Source organism: Terrapene carolina, unplaced genomic scaffold, assembly GCF_002925995.2.
Source record: "Terrapene carolina triunguis isolate 2854851 unplaced genomic scaffold, T_m_triunguis-2.0 Scaffold247, whole genome shotgun sequence".
In the NCBI taxonomy this organism is placed as follows: Eukaryota; Metazoa; Chordata; order Testudines; family Emydidae; genus Terrapene; species Terrapene triunguis.
Genome location: NW_020664598.1, coordinates 3,577,816 through 3,592,396, shown reverse-complemented (window position 1 = coordinate 3,592,396; position 14,581 = coordinate 3,577,816). Strand labels below are relative to the sequence as shown.

Sequence of the window (14,581 nt, the reverse complement as noted above, 5' to 3'; positions counted from 1 at the left end):
GAATGGAGGGCCCCATCATACTCTTGCAACCCCAAACTGGCTGCTCCAGGAGCAGTGGCCACCTTTTTATGATCATCTCTTGGCCGGGGAGATCCCAAAGCACAACTTACCCTCTCCAAAGCAAAGAAGTCAATTTGGCCTTGTAGCGTGCAGCTGAGCCACTGTCAAAGGCCATTAGAATTGCTGCAGTCTGACACCCCCAGTCCTACTCCCGTCAGTATTTTGATTTGTAAACTGTTACACTGTACTAACTCTGGGATTGCCAGTCATTGCAGAAAAATAAAACCAGTGGAGTTAAAAAACTACTGCCACCCTGTGTTGTTTATCCTTACCTGTGCTTGGCTCACCTTAGGTACCTGGCTAGCTCAGTTGGTAGCACATGCACCTCTTAATCTCAAGGTTATGGGTTTGAGCCCAATGTTGGGTACTTGCCTGGCTTGTGGAGGTTTGGTGGAGTTCTGCTGACAAATAGTTCAACCTCTGAACCTAAGAAAAGGATGAGATTGGGGATTCCAGCAGCCTCTTGGTTCAATACAAAGGTAACTGGTTGAAATTCTTTAGCTTGTGTTATGGAGGTCAGACTAGTAATGATCCCTTCTGGCTTTAAAATCTATGAATATCTTGGCCCCTCTGCCTTTGGCCATGTCAGTCCTTGTCAAGATGCTCCCAGGGAACAGAAAACAAATGATCAGGGAACAGACTCTCCTGCGCTGTGAACCCCAAAGTGAATTCTTCCCCTGGCCCAACCCACTGTAGCCATGTTTCTAAGCCTGCATGTTTTAGTGCATGAGCAAGAGACAAGTTCCTAAACACACCCCCACAAATTCTCACCAAGATGCAATCACATTAAAATCAAGGCTAATATTTATGTAAGGCAGTGTGGTTGCTCCTCCCTCACCTGCTCTGCAGCAGCAGCTGACAGTTTCCAGGGCTGTGCTGACATGAGTGATGATATGGATTTAGTGATAAGGAAGTAAACACATTAATTTTCAGCTTCCACCAGAAACAACCAGAATCCCCAGAGTTTGGGCCATATGGAAAAGGGACAGAGATTTTCCTTCCGGGTGTCTGTTGTGCAGGTGAGCTTTGTTCTGACACCTTAAGGCTTGTGCCATAGGTGGAAAGAGACCTTGCTTTACCATGTTTCAGAGGCGACTGGAGCATGCTGAGGTCTTTTCATCTCCTCCTAGTCCCTCCAGAGGAGGGAACCAGTCTAATTCCCTGATTTGGTTCACCCAACCATCAAGTTCACGTAGCCATGAAACAGCTGCCTGAAGGGAGACTAATCAGTGTTGGTAGGATTTTGCAAAGACTTTCTCCTGTTTTGTACTATGCATAAATAGTTACTGCCCTCTTGGGTTTATGCCACAGGTGCTACTGACATTCCTCCAAGAGGATCTGCCTTAGATGGATAGGCGTAGACCAGTTCTGTGACCATTCTAGGGAGGAGGCCCAGCCCTGTTGGAAGGACAAGGAAAGAAGGGGTGGGAATGGTCTGCTCTGGTGTCTGGTTTTGGTCTAGCTATTGGGATCCGATTTGTTCCCCACAGGGAAGATTTTTGCCATTGCCTCTCTTACGTCCTTACTCCTCTTCTTATCGATGATCTCCATCTCCCGCAGTTTCTGCAAAGAGCAGAACAAAAAGGATGAATTGGTGAGAATGCCAGAAACTCCTATTTCCTGCCAAACCTGAGAAGAAAGGATCCTCTTCCCCAGTGAAATTACATACCGAAATGACAGAGGGGCTGGAGGCCTCTCTCCCGCCCCAACCTCCTAAATTCATCCCTCTTTTTCTACCTCATCGCCTGAGAGAAAATGCTGGGCTCTCCTCCTTCCAAATCTAGGCCACATCTAGTTATTGGATAGAAACCCTAGAACTCAGATGCTCCAACACCAAGGTTCCCTCAATCCAACATGCTGCAGAGGCCAGAGGGGTTCCCAAGGTACCTGTGAGATTTCAGTGAGGACAATCCCTCGATACTGCTTGCTCTGGCCCAGAGCCTCCATCTCTGCCAGGAATTCCTTCCGCTCCTGAATTTCATTCATCACTGAGCACAAGAGAAAGAGACATGCACAGAACCAGTCAAAGTGGGGACACACCAGCATTGCCTGAACTCTGACCTCCCCACTTCCCAGCCCTGTTAGAATGGAGGGGGGGCGTAATATCTAGAATGACTCTGACTTTGCCCTCATCACCACAGTATCTTAGCATCCCCTGCATTTAAGGATAGAAATAGCCATCTCTTTATTTCTCTCTCTTCCCAGCCTATAGGAAATACAGCTTGATTTGGGGCCGGGGAGTGTTTTTAAAAGCTTATTCAGTGCAGTGGGATGTTGGGAATCACCCCCATAGGATTCTACACGCCAAAGCTGAGCAGTGGTCCAGCTAAGGCCCAGTCTACATTAAAAGTTTTGTCAACTTTATTGGTTCAGAGTGTGAAAAACATCACACCCCAAACTGACATAGCTATGTCAGCAAAAATCCTACTGTAGGTGCAGTTATACTAGCAAAAAAATGTTTTTGCCAGTGTAGCTAATTTTATTTGGGGGAAGTGGTATAAACTATACTGCCAAAAGCACTTTTCTGCTGGTATGAGCTGCATCTCCACTAGAAGGGTTTGCCCATATAGCTATGGTACCGTACTACTAGTATAGCTATATCAGCAAACCTTTCTAGTCTAGATAAAGTCTAATCCAGCATCCCACCTGCCACAACAAATCACAGCTCACTAATGCATAAAGCCCACCACCCTGCCTTTTGTAAGGGGCCTGTATCTAAGGCCTTCCTTTGAGCCTTGGCCTATTTCCATACGTACGTTCTTCAAACCGGTCAGGTTCAGGTATTTCCTCTTCCTCTGTCCGCACTGGCTTCTGCTGTGGCTTCTGTTCCACCATGTCCTTTCCAGTCGCTAAGATATTTTGGAGCCTTTGCTTCTCCCTCTCTAAGTCACCTGTGGAAGATAAAGAAAACAAATCTTTGTCAGACTGAGGCAGAAGTACAGTCTCCCCACCAAGGCCCTGCTGGCAGCTGTGCCTGGACACACACAGCTGGAGATTCTATATAAGTAATTGGACAGGAAATATCTATTATGGTACATCCCATTCGCATCCTATATACAGCACAGGCACTACACGTACTGTACTGACAGCAAAAGTCCCAGCTACATTTACATCAGTGGTCTGATACTAGTCTATGAGCCATAAAATTATGTGAGAATTGCCTTGTCACAATAAGGTAAAGTGAAATCCTGTTCTGTTAATGAGCCAGCCAGCCAGCAGGCAGGGTTGGGATGTGATCATCAGTGAAGGGAGGCGCTGTCAAGAGTCCCCTCACAGCTCTGGCTTTTGTGCACTTGCCAGTGGATTAGAGAGAAGGAAGGAGGAGGCTGGAAAGCAAATAAGAGAGAGTTCTGGAGACTGGAGGAAAATGGGAGGAAAGGAAAGAGAGGAGGCAAAACTGATCCCTTAGCAGAATTTGCTCACTTACGAGTGGCCCGGGGTTTGAATTTCTCTCGGGTGTAGGCATCGCCTGCCCGGCAGATCTCGGCAGGTCGGAGATGAGGTCTGGCCAACAGAGTGACTGAAAGACAAGGCTTTGGTGGAGAGGATGCAGGCTGCGCAAGCTGTGGTTCTTTGCTGGATGTTGGGTTGCAGAGAGTGGGCAGGGAAACACCTCCTAGGGAAGACAATGGCAGGTTAGGAACAGCCAAGTCTGTGGCTTGGTGATTTCCCTGGACCACATAATGCAGTTCCAGTATTAGTCTCATTCCCTGGACCAGTTACATGGGGAAATCCCATCCAGTCCTTATAAAGAATATTAATAGCTACCAAATTTAGCCTTAAATGGTGGAGATTGGATGCAGGGTTCAAGAGATACTGTTGTATGATGAAAGAGATGAGAACAGCAGCAGTGGACCAAATGCTGAGGAGAAAGAAATACTCCCTCCCCAATTTCTTCCCAATCCTCCAGTCTATAGGCAAATACCCTCTGTAGAAAGAATGATCTATGTATCTGGGCCACATGAATGCTTCACCACAGCAGCTGTAAGGTGTACACAGGGGTTAGGAGCAGAAGATCAATAAGCAGCAACCTGCACAAGGCAGAGTGCATGTGTGGGGGTTGGGGGTGGACAAAGCTGAGGCATCACTCACGTTTCATGCAGTCCATGAGGTGGCGTTGCTGGAAATTGGTAAGTTTGGATTCCTCCATCATCACTGAAAGGCAAAAACCATCAGTAAAGACCCCAGCCTGAGAACTCAGCAGAAACAGCCTGAGGAACTACATGTCCACTTCAGGCAACCAGAACAAAAGAAGGGAAGGGCTTTGGAGGAAACTCCATATTTGTAATCGAGATCCTTTGGGAAAAGACCCAAGTGATTCATGATTCCTGAGGGATTTAGGCTGAGAATTTCAAAGGTGGGTGCCTAAAGTTAGGTTACTAACTCCATGTTTACACACCTAAATAAGTGGCCTAATTTACAAAAGTATTGGCATTCTCCTTCATACAAAAGGAAACACCAGCTTTAAAAATGGTACGTAAGGGCTGTGGTGGAGGTAAAACTGTTCTCCCAAATTTGAAAGCAAATGAGAACAGCATTTGCAGTAAGAGTAGCAAGGGAACTAGTTATAAGAGCTATCGAGCCTAATCCTTTAGCTGATCACCAATTGGGGGATCAGGATGGCATTACCCACATGGCGTAGTAATGTGGAATTAGTACAACAAAGGGGTTTTATGTCTTCAACTTTGGCAACGGTTGGAGAAGGGTGACAGAACGAGGTTATTATTTAGTATGTTGTAGAACCCAGAAGTGTGCTTGGCAATAGGTGTTGTGTAAAAATCTAGAGAGACTGACAGGTAGATTGGATTAGACAGGCACTTTACAGGAAATACATAGAAGACAGGTTCCTGCCCTGAAAAGCTTATACACTAAAAGATGGATTTGAGATGTGAGAATATAACAGAAAGCAGGAAAGGGAGGGGTGAGGAATGGCATGGGTTACGGTGATACAATGATGGCTTTAGTCAGTTTAGGCAGATATACAGTTTAGGGGTTCAAAGTGTGTATGTGGGGGAGAGGGGGCTGCAGAAGGGGTCTTTAGGAGTTATTTGAATAAGGTGAGGAAGGAGGATGAGAGAATGGATTTAGGAAGAGCATTCCAAGCATCAGAAGCAACATGGACTACTAATGTTCTTTCTATTCTATGTAGGTTCTTTTACCATCCTAATCACTGTGGTACCTGGGCACCTTCCAGTAGTGCATTAAGCGAGGTGACTAACATCTATTAGATGTGCTTCATTCTCTCTTTCATCTTCTCCACGGGGAGAATTGTGTGAGTGTTTTGGTTTGGTTTTTTAAAATGTCCATACTGCTATTATACAATGATCCAGTGAAGCCAGAAGCATGACATGAGTTTAAGGGGGTCAATGGCCTTTTCACTGTTCTCCATTCAATCTTCCTGCTACCTTTCAGCAGCTCTTTTGTTTCTTTGCCATAATGAGTTGTCCCTGGAGAATGCCAGAAACCGGTTCCTTTTGGGACAGCTGGCGCTGCTCTTCTTCCGTCCTGGGAAGACATTGTGAAACCCTGAAAATGACAGTGAGGCAAGGAGTCAGTAAATCATATTCAACTTCTAATGGTTCAACTCAAAAGAACATTCTCTCTTCACTACCCTCAGTCATTCTAGGATCCCATTACACAGTCTCTACTACCTCAAAATCAACCTTAATACTTATTTAAATATAGCTAATCCATTGAAATCTTGACCCTTGAAGAGTTACTGTAGTGTTTGAGGGACTGGCTGGAATCTCCCATGCCCTTTTTTATTCTCCCCTCTGTTGCAGTCACAAACCTGCTTCCAACTGAGAAAGGTTGTGAACCCCTAAAACCCACGACAGTCCTACTAAGCACTGCTCAGACTGGAATACCTTAACACTGCAAATTAAGATGCTGTAATTGTAGTACAAGTAGACATACCCACACCAGTTTTAATCTACAGAGCGCAGGTAACAATGGTAGTGAAAATGTGGGAGCATGGACTTCAGCATTGTTAGCAATGGTCCAATAAAATATATTACCTCACCCACCTTGTCTCCCTATATAATCTTCATTAAAGCTGGTTTGATCTACAGCGGGGGTAGTCAATTATTTTTGTCAAGGTCCAAATTTCTGGGTCAAGGTATAACCAAGGTCCAGGTTCCAGGGGAAATAATGAAAAATACTAACAATAATGATAATAAGTAAATACAGGGCTGCCCGGGGGAGGGGGGGGCGGCAAGTGGGGCAATTTGCCCCAGGCCCCGCAGGGGCCCCCACGAGAGTTTTTCGGGGCCCCTGGAGCGGGGTCCTTCACTCGCTCCGGGGGCCCCGGAAAACTCTTGCGGGGCCCAGGCCCCCGGAGCTTCTTCTGCTCCGGGTCTTCGGCGGCAATTCGGCGGTGGGGGGTCCTTCCGCTCCAGGACCCACCGCCGAAGTGCCCTGAAGACCAGTGGCGGGGGGTCCTTCTGCCCCGGGACCCGCCGCCGAAGTGCCGGGTCTTCAGCGGCAATTCGGCAGCGGGGGCCCCCCGCCGCCGAAGACCCCAGGCCCCCTGAATCCTCTGGGCGGCCCTGAGTAAATAAAAAGATTTCGGGGTCTGTTCAAAAGCATCTGGCAGTCCAGATTTGGCCCACAGTCTGCCTATTGACTACCCCTGGTCTATAGTCTTCAAGGACCTTTAGCACTGCCACACACAAACACACGCACCCTCCCACCAGTCAACTCCCACCACTGGCTGAAGGAAAAACATCCTTTTCCCTCCACATGGTGTGCAGTGATGTAGGTTCAGTTCACATCTGTGATACCACAGATGACACCACCATCCATTGCAATAGAGAAGACACCTTGCTCCACAGTACAGTGCCACGGGGGGACACTCCTCACACCTTGGCTCAATACTCCTCTCACCCCACTCTGCATTTCCACAGGACAGTGCCCCACCACAACGCCATGCCATGAAACAACACCCCACCCACCCCATTGTGTAATGCAATAGGATGATGCCCACGCCCCCCCACCGGAGCAATGCTGTGGGGCAACACAATAATGCAATAAAGCAAGGCCCATGACCACACAGTGCAATGGCACCTGGTGTCGCCTCCAAGCCACTACATGCATGATGCCACAGGGACACAGTAGTGGCCCCACTCATGCCCAACCAGGGTGCAATGCTGTGATGTGGCACCGGCCCTCTCCCACACAGGGGGGCACCCAGGGCGGTGCAATGCCCCCTTCAACGGGGCCTCGTCACCCAGCGCCCAATGGGAGGGGAAGCCTATGGGGTGACGTCACATCGGAGGCTCGGATGCACCAGATGGGGAGAACGAAGTGCCAAGGCCATCTTCCAGTCTCCATGGAAACCCGTGCCGGTCCCTGATTGGCGGGTGGCCCGGCCCCGTCCCGGGAAGCGCAGAGATTCGGGCGTCCGCAGCGAATCCTTCTGCTTCGCTCGATCCTCTCACTCACCCGAATTAGCGGCTCCCGTTACCATGGGAACCCGCTCCGCCGTCCACTTCCGCTGACGTCAGCGCCGACCCCGGAAGTGGCTGCTTGGAGGTCAGCCGCCGCGCTCGTGGGTTGCCTGCTCTGTGACGACTTCCCGCTGCTCGGGGTCTGCAGTTGGTATCGCGTCGCGAGATTCTCGCGCCGGGCCGGCAGCATGTCCGACAACGAGGACAAGTGAGAAGGAGGCGGGGGGCTCGTGTCCAGCCGGGGTGAGGGGTCAGGCGGGTCTCGGCAGGGGGCGGCCCAGCGAAGGGGTGGAGGTGAAGAGGGATTCCAAGGGACGCGGGGCAGTGCGGGGGGGGCAAGTGGGGCGGGGACGGGGGGCCGAGGAGAGCGGGTGGGGGGATGGACGGGGGGCGCCGACGGGAGTGGGCGGGGACGGGGGGCCGAGGGGAGCGGGTGGAGGGCCGAGGGGAGCGGGGGGATGGTTGGGGGTGGGGCGGAGGGGAGCGGGGGGATGGGTAGGGGTGGTGATGGGGTCGCCGAGGGGAGCGGGTGGATGGATGGACGGGGGGCGCCGGGGGGATGGGTGGGGGTGGGGACGGGGGGCGCTGAGGGGAGCGGGGGGCAAAGGGGAGCGGGGGGATGGGTGAGGGTGGGGCGGAGGGGAGTGGATGGATGGGTGGGGACGGGGGGCGCCGAGGGGAGCGGGTGGATGGACGGGGGGCGCCGAGGGGAGCTGGGGGATGGTTGGGGGTGGGGCGGAGGACCAAGGGGAGCAGGTAGATGGGTGGAGGCGGGGAGGGTGTCGAGGGGAGCAGGTGCGGTATTGCAGGGGAGAAGCAGGGAGCAGTGCGGGGTGGCCCGAGGGGAGCAGAGTGGGGAGGCAGCAGGGCTGCATTCGGATCTCCAACGTGGGCGGCAGCAGCCTCTAGGCTGGGATCTGGCTGTAGAGCGATAAGTGACCTTGTGTCAACTCCCATTCTTTCATGTATTTATACCTGCTCCTGTATTTTCCACTCCATGCATCTGATGAAGTGGGTTCTTGCCCATGAAAGCTTATGCCCAAATAAATTTTTAAGTCTCTAAGGTGCCACAAGGACTCCTCATTGTTTTTGCTGATACAGACTAACAGGGCTACTACTCTGAAACTTGCAACAGAGAGTCCTGTGGCCCCTTTAAGACTAACGGATGTATTGGAGCATAAGCTTTCGTGGGTGAATACCCACTTCATCAGACGCATGACCTGAAACTTGTGTCTTTTATCACTCACAGCTTTGATGGTGACGACTTTGATGATGTGGAGGAAGATGAAGGGCTAGATGACTTGGAGAACGCAGAGGAGGTTAGTGCTCAAACCCTTCTTCCCCATAGCAGTCTGCACAGTGCCCACATGCTTCACCTAGCCTCCTTTTTTATACAGCATGTACATTTTTCCTAGACCACTCCCAAGTTCCTGTCATCCAGGAGCTAGTGACTGGGAATGGCAATTGAACCAAAGTCCCTATGATTGCACTGCAGGGTGCCGGCTCCTAGAGCACTCAGCTGCCATAAAAAAGATGGAGAAAAGTTGTTCTCTTGTCACAGAGGGCAGGACAAGAGGCAATGGGTTCACACTACAGCATAGCAGATATAGATTAAATCTCAGGAAACACTTCCTAACTGTAAGAACAATAGGATAATGGAACAGACGCCTAGGGAGGTTGTGGAAACTCCTTCACTGGAGGTTTTCAAAAAGAGGCTGGACAGCCATCTGTCTTGGATGGTTTAGATACAACAAATCCTGCATCTTGGCAGTGGGTTAGACTAGATGACCCTTGCGGTCCCTTCTAACCCTATGATTCTATGATCTTGGCCCTGTCGCGCTCTAGAGAGTGAGACACTAGGAATGGGATTAGAACCCAAGTCTCCAATATGGAAGTTCAAAGAACCAGCTGTTAGGGCACTGGACCCAGAACCTCAGAAAGCCAGTCTTGGTGTCTCTGTATATTAATCAGATAAATATACACTTCCCAACTGGGCTTTCTACTCTGCTTTACTCAAAGTCCTTGGCTCGAATTCTGTGTAGACTTTAAACCTTCATTCTTTGATGGTTCTAAAGTCTGACAAAATCTGTTAAGGATCTAGAGGTCCCTCAGTGTGCTTACAATAGCTTATATTCCTTTATTTCTTCAGGAGGGTCAAGAGAATGTAGAAATCCTTCCATCTGGAGAGAGACAGCAGGCAAATCAGAAGCGGATCACGACTCCATACATGACCAAATATGAGCGAGCCAGAGTCCTGGGCACTCGTGCACTCCAGATAGCGTAAGTACACTTCTTCCACACCCCAGCCTTGGCAGTGGCATCTCATGGCATTTCAAAATGTTTTTTCCATGTTTAAGTTACTTTCTTACTGTTTGGGATCTTCCATAGCTCTGATGATTACCCACCTGCCCTGTGAGGTTCTGTGTCATAGCTACTGCCAGCTGCGAAGTGCAAGGGCCTGGAAATGTCTCTGCAGCCTTCCTAGAGCATTACACCCAGGACAGTGCTACTGATGGCATATCCTTTATGCCATCTGTCTCAGTTGCTTCTGAAGTGGGAGGCATTTCTCATCTGTAATCAGTCCTCTCTGCTGAAGGCAACGGGAGGGTGGGAGTAGTGTTCTAGGTGTATCTCCTTCCTTACCCAAGGGGAAACCAAACTCTGCTGAGAAACTCAGGATGTTTACAAAAGTCAAGACCCCAGGGGAAATTCGAGGTCTTCATCAACAAATATCATAGGACTGTAGAAAGTACAAATGGAAAACATACCTAAACTTTTAGATTGCAATTATTTTGAGGGCAGGGACTGTCATTTACTTGCTTGGACAGCAGCTGGGACAATGGTGCCCCAGCGTGGCTAGCTTCCCAGCACTACTACTGTTCATGTACCATCCCACCCGCTGTTCGTGGAGGACTGCTCTCTGCTTTCTCTGCTGCTTTGTCCAGTCTAATTTTAAATTATGCAAGTCAATGGGACTTGCACTCCTTGGGAGACTGTACCACAGACTAATAATCTCAGCCTTAGGAAAGTTTATTTATATCCATCTGAAATAATGTCTTTGCTTGTTTTCATCCTGTTACTCATGGTTATACCCTTTCAAATCACCCCAAACAATTCCTCTATCTCTCCTTAGTCATTGCTTTGCAGAGATATTATTTGCCTAGCCATCATTTGGCAAAGCCATTCTTTGCATGTTCTTTTAATTCTCTGGAAGGCAAAAAAAAAAAAAAGTTCTGAGCAATGAAGTGGGTCCATCATGGCTCTGAATCCAAAACAGGCTGGTGCCTGTTGCTACATTAGCTACTCAAGCTGTCTTTAATTCCAAATCTAGGCCAGCAGCATCCCCCAGTGGCCAAGTTCACACATGCAGTAGAATCTCAGAGTTACGAACATCTTGGGAATGGAGCTTGTTTGTAACTCCGAATTGTTAGTCGCTCTGAACAAAACGTTATGGTTGTTCTTTCAAAAGTTTACAACTGAACATTGACTTAATACAGCTTTGAAACTTTACTATGCAGAAGAAAAATGCCGCTTTCCCTTTTTTTAGTAGTTTAACACTATACTGTATTTGCTATTTTTTTTTGGTCTCTGCTGCTGCCTGATTGCGTACTTCTGGTTCTAAATGAGGTGTGTGGTTGACTGGTCAGTTCGTAACTCTGAGGTTCTACTGTAATAGCGCGTGCTTCCTTTGCTGCCATCTCTTAAAAGGAAAGTTACAGATAATCCTCATCTTTGACACCCCACTCTGACATCCCTTCCAAAAAATACATTACATTTTCTATAGTCAGGAGTCCTGATTAAGAAAATCAGCCCCTCTCTTTCTCCCAAAACAAGATCTGCAAGATATTGAGCATCTCAGCAAAACAACAAATCCAATAGGTGTGGAGGTGAGGGGATGATTTCAGTGTGCCTTCTATTGGCTAATAAATGGTACTTATTACTGGGTTAATTTTAGAGTCCCTGTTTTCCATCCTCACATTAAAATATGTAGGGAAGTGACCCCTGAAGGGATGTGGGCTTCATTGTGAATCTCAGATCCCAGCTTGTGAGCAAAACTGAGAGAAGGGCCATGCGGGGCATTCAACTAAAAACTCTGCCTGTGGCCACTTGCACCCTGTCACTAACTGCCAGACATGCTACTGCCACAATAGGAAAGGGTCTTGGGATGAGAGAGATTCCTGAAGAGCTTTGTCCTCCAAGTCAATAGAGACCTTACAAATCAGAATTGCACCTGTCATTCCGTCCTTCATACTCTGCTGGACTTTATCTGGGGAACAGATATGTCTGTGAAGCAAGTATCCCCACATGCTTTAGCATATTTCTCCCACTTCCTTCTGTCCCCCTTGTGATTGTGAATATTCTTCCTCTTAGGATGTGTGCTCCAGTCATGGTAGAGTTGGAAGGAGAGACAGATCCTCTGCTGATTGCAATGAAAGAACTCAAGTAAGTCCTGGAGATCTTGGCAGTGAGATGTCCTTAGAGTTATGTTCCTCTCGTCAACACTCCAATGATGAGGGTTTATTTCCATTAGTTCCCGAGGCTACAGTTTGCGCACTCTCTTGATAACAGTGGGGGAATACAATCTCCATGTTCATTCAGGCAGTCTGTCCTTGCATCTGTGTCCCTCTAAATCAGGTTTGTGGCTAGAATGGAATTCCTGGCCTGGGAGTATGAATCCCCCTTCCTCTTTTCCGTTCGGAATCTGTTCCCAGCAGCAGGTAGCTTGGGTGTCTGTATTCTCCAGTCCTAGGAACTTCTGCAACGTCCTACTGGTTAGCAACATTTTCCTGTTTTACTTATTGTAAATTGGAAGTCATATTTTTTCTTTAACAGGATCCTTAAGGCCCCATCATGAACTTGTTGGGATCGGAAAAGTCCCTGATTGGAACTGATTCAAATGTAGCCATTTGGACAAATTCATATTTTCACATATTTCCACTGAAAAAATAATGTTGCTTAATAGATTAAAATGACTGCAAACACATGGTGGTCACATTAAGAATTCCCTGACTCCCTCCACCTGTTCCCTCCTGTATTCTGTTTCTCCCTGCTGCCCAATTCCTTGTGCCACAGCTTCTGTGATATGAGAGAGAGAGACACGCATACACACCTACCAGCTGCCTAGCCTGATTCCCACCACCTCTCAGGCAGTGGAGCTTTGGATTGGTATCTGGATACTGACACACATCATTTGAATTTCAAATGCCCAGAGTTCCTAGCACAGCCTGTGACCTAGCAGACTGGCCCATCAAATAGCTAACGATTTCCCCACTTACTCATCAGATACTGGTTTTTGAGTGGAACTGGTGTTTTTGTTTGGTTGGGATTTTTATGCTTCAATTCATTGTAGTTTGTCCTGCAGACTTTACACCCTCATAAGAGAGCCTTATCTTAACTGCATTCCTTCACCTTTATCAGCAGCCAATACCATCTCCGTTTGTGCTCATGGCTGATCTGAAACAGCCAGAGCTGGTTCTGGTCAGTGCTAGAGTGCAAGACCTGGGAAATAATCAGAGGTGTTGTAGGAAGTAGTGATTGTTTCTTGACAGAGGGTGCTCTGCTCTGTCAATACCAAGGCAATGCCTCAGGATGGTGCTAATCGAGTGCTTTGCTACGGGAGAGGCCATCTTTTGGTTAAGACTTAAAACCATTATTCTGAATGCTTGTGACCATTAAAGATCCCATGTTATTTTTCACAAACTGTAGGGTTGTAAGCCTCAGGTCCTGGCCCAATTCCAATCTGGTTAATTACATTCTGCTGACTTAAAAATGCCTCATGTAGATTAAATTTAATTCAGTGTTTTCTAACTTTGTGTCTTGAACTGTGGTGCACTGTTGCTGGGCACTGTTAGCAGCAGCTGCGTTCTGACTTAGAGGTAGCCGTTTTTGGAGGTGGTGGAAATGATCTCTGTTCTGTGCATGCTTAAAATATATCAAGTGCTTTGGATGAAAGATACTATGTAAATGTTAGTTGTTTATGAAATTCTTCACAACTCTCATTGCGCTATCTGAAGTGGTTTGTGGAGAACTTATCACTGTGGGTTTCCTGTCCGTCAGAACAGTAGCTTCATTTTTCAGTTCCATTGGCTCTCCCACATGCCTCTTGGGATGCGCAGTCTCTTACTGTTGTGATGTTCTGTGGCTTTAGATTGTGTCCAGTGTAGGAATTCAGCACTGCAAAGTGCTGAGCTCCTCCGTTTTTTGACTTCTTTGGGGGTGCACAGCGCCTTATGGGATCTGACCTTCCAAGGGAAAGAACTTTCATTGTAATTCCCAATCATGAGCACCCCACCACTACACCAGAAATCTGCTAATGAAACAAAACCAGTGAGTTACTAGCTCTCACCAGCATAGCACATCTGGACTCCTGTAGCTTGCTGAGAGGGTGTAATTAAAGCTCTGGCATTTTCATTTACCTCTCTGTCCTCCCTTCAGAGCTCGGAAGATTCCCATAATCATCCGCAGGTACCTGCCAGATGGAAGCTATGAAGACTGGGGTGTGGATGAGCTAATTATCACAGACTGACCTACTTCTTGTCATTGTCCTTGGTTCCTCCTTCACCTGCAGATGCTTTTATTTTTGTTTATATTTGTGTAAATAAATAATAAACCCCCATTTTTAAGCAAATTGTGGGTTTTTTCCCCCCTTACACAGTTCAGTCTGCTGTGGCTGGGGGGAGACGGCCTCTTCCTCCTTTCCATCCATTTAGATCTGTAGTTATTCCTTCCCTCTGCCTCAGCCAGCCCTGGCCTCTCTCTTTAGAAGCACAGTGCCTGTTAACTTGCTGTTGGGCTCACTGAGCAGGGTGAAGTGTCTTTCCCTCAGTGCTTCCGCCTCAGAAGCCCTGTTCTTGTAAGCTAGTGTAAAGATTGAGGGGAGCAGCTGTTTTCCCCCTACTTAGTGGCCCCTCATCATATTAAACCTTTGCTCTATAAAAATGATCCTGCAGCTGCCTGGCTTCCAGAAACCCTCTGAAGCAATTATGAACCCTCTGCCCACACCCCTTTTTACAACAGCCAGGGGTTGGAGTGGAGGAGACACCTCCATTGCCTTCCAGTAGACAGGAGGGCCT

General features: G+C 48.1%; 2 protein-coding genes across 3 annotated transcripts; one reads left to right on the top strand and one right to left on the bottom strand.

Moving 5' to 3' along the window:
- Positions 1–600: 600 nt before the first annotated feature.
- CUNH22orf23 (chromosome unknown C22orf23 homolog) lies at positions 601–7,565 on the bottom strand. Of its 2 annotated transcripts, none has more exons than XM_024200105.3 (7): positions 7,504–7,565; positions 5,466–5,586; positions 4,153–4,215; positions 3,488–3,676; positions 2,817–2,951; positions 1,948–2,048; positions 601–1,623 (listed from the first exon to the last, which is right to left on the bottom strand). In XM_024200105.3, the coding sequence occupies exons 2-7, from the start codon at positions 5,575–5,577 to the stop codon at positions 1,519–1,521; spliced, it is 705 nt and encodes a 234-aa protein (XP_024055873.2). In that variant the 5' UTR covers positions 5,578–5,586; positions 7,504–7,565; the 3' UTR covers positions 601–1,518. The 2 variants fall into 2 exon arrangements, with proteins under 2 accessions (XP_024055873.2, XP_024055872.2); XM_024200104.3 differs by lacking the exon at positions 7,504–7,565 and adding an exon at positions 7,349–7,413.
- A 14-nt stretch (positions 7,566–7,579) lies between these two features.
- POLR2F (RNA polymerase II subunit F) lies at positions 7,580–14,136 on the top strand. Its single transcript, XM_024200106.3, has 5 exons — positions 7,580–7,716; positions 8,758–8,827; positions 9,658–9,788; positions 11,880–11,951; positions 13,944–14,136. The coding sequence occupies exons 1-5, from the start codon at positions 7,697–7,699 to the stop codon at positions 14,032–14,034; spliced, it is 384 nt and encodes a 127-aa protein (XP_024055874.1). The 5' UTR covers positions 7,580–7,696; the 3' UTR covers positions 14,035–14,136.
- The last annotated feature ends 445 nt before the right edge of the window (positions 14,137–14,581 follow it).

Coding starts and splice junctions, on each gene's coding strand:
- CUNH22orf23 (XM_024200104.3), bottom strand. CDS start 7,378: ATGGCCTTGGCACTTCGTTCTCCCCATCTG. Junction 4,216..5,465: donor AACAAAAGAGCTGCTGAAAG/GTAGCAGGAAGA, acceptor TTTGCCTTTCAG/TGATGATGGAGGAATCCAAA. Junction 3,677..4,152: donor CCTCATGGACTGCATGAAAC/GTGAGTGATGCC, acceptor TGTCTTCCCTAG/GAGGTGTTTCCCTGCCCACT.
- POLR2F (XM_024200106.3), top strand. CDS start 7,697: ATGTCCGACAACGAGGACAA. Junction 8,828..9,657: donor ACTTGGAGAACGCAGAGGAG/GTTAGTGCTCAA, acceptor TTATTTCTTCAG/GAGGGTCAAGAGAATGTAGA. Junction 9,789..11,879: donor ACTCGTGCACTCCAGATAGC/GTAAGTACACTT, acceptor TCTTCCTCTTAG/GATGTGTGCTCCAGTCATGG.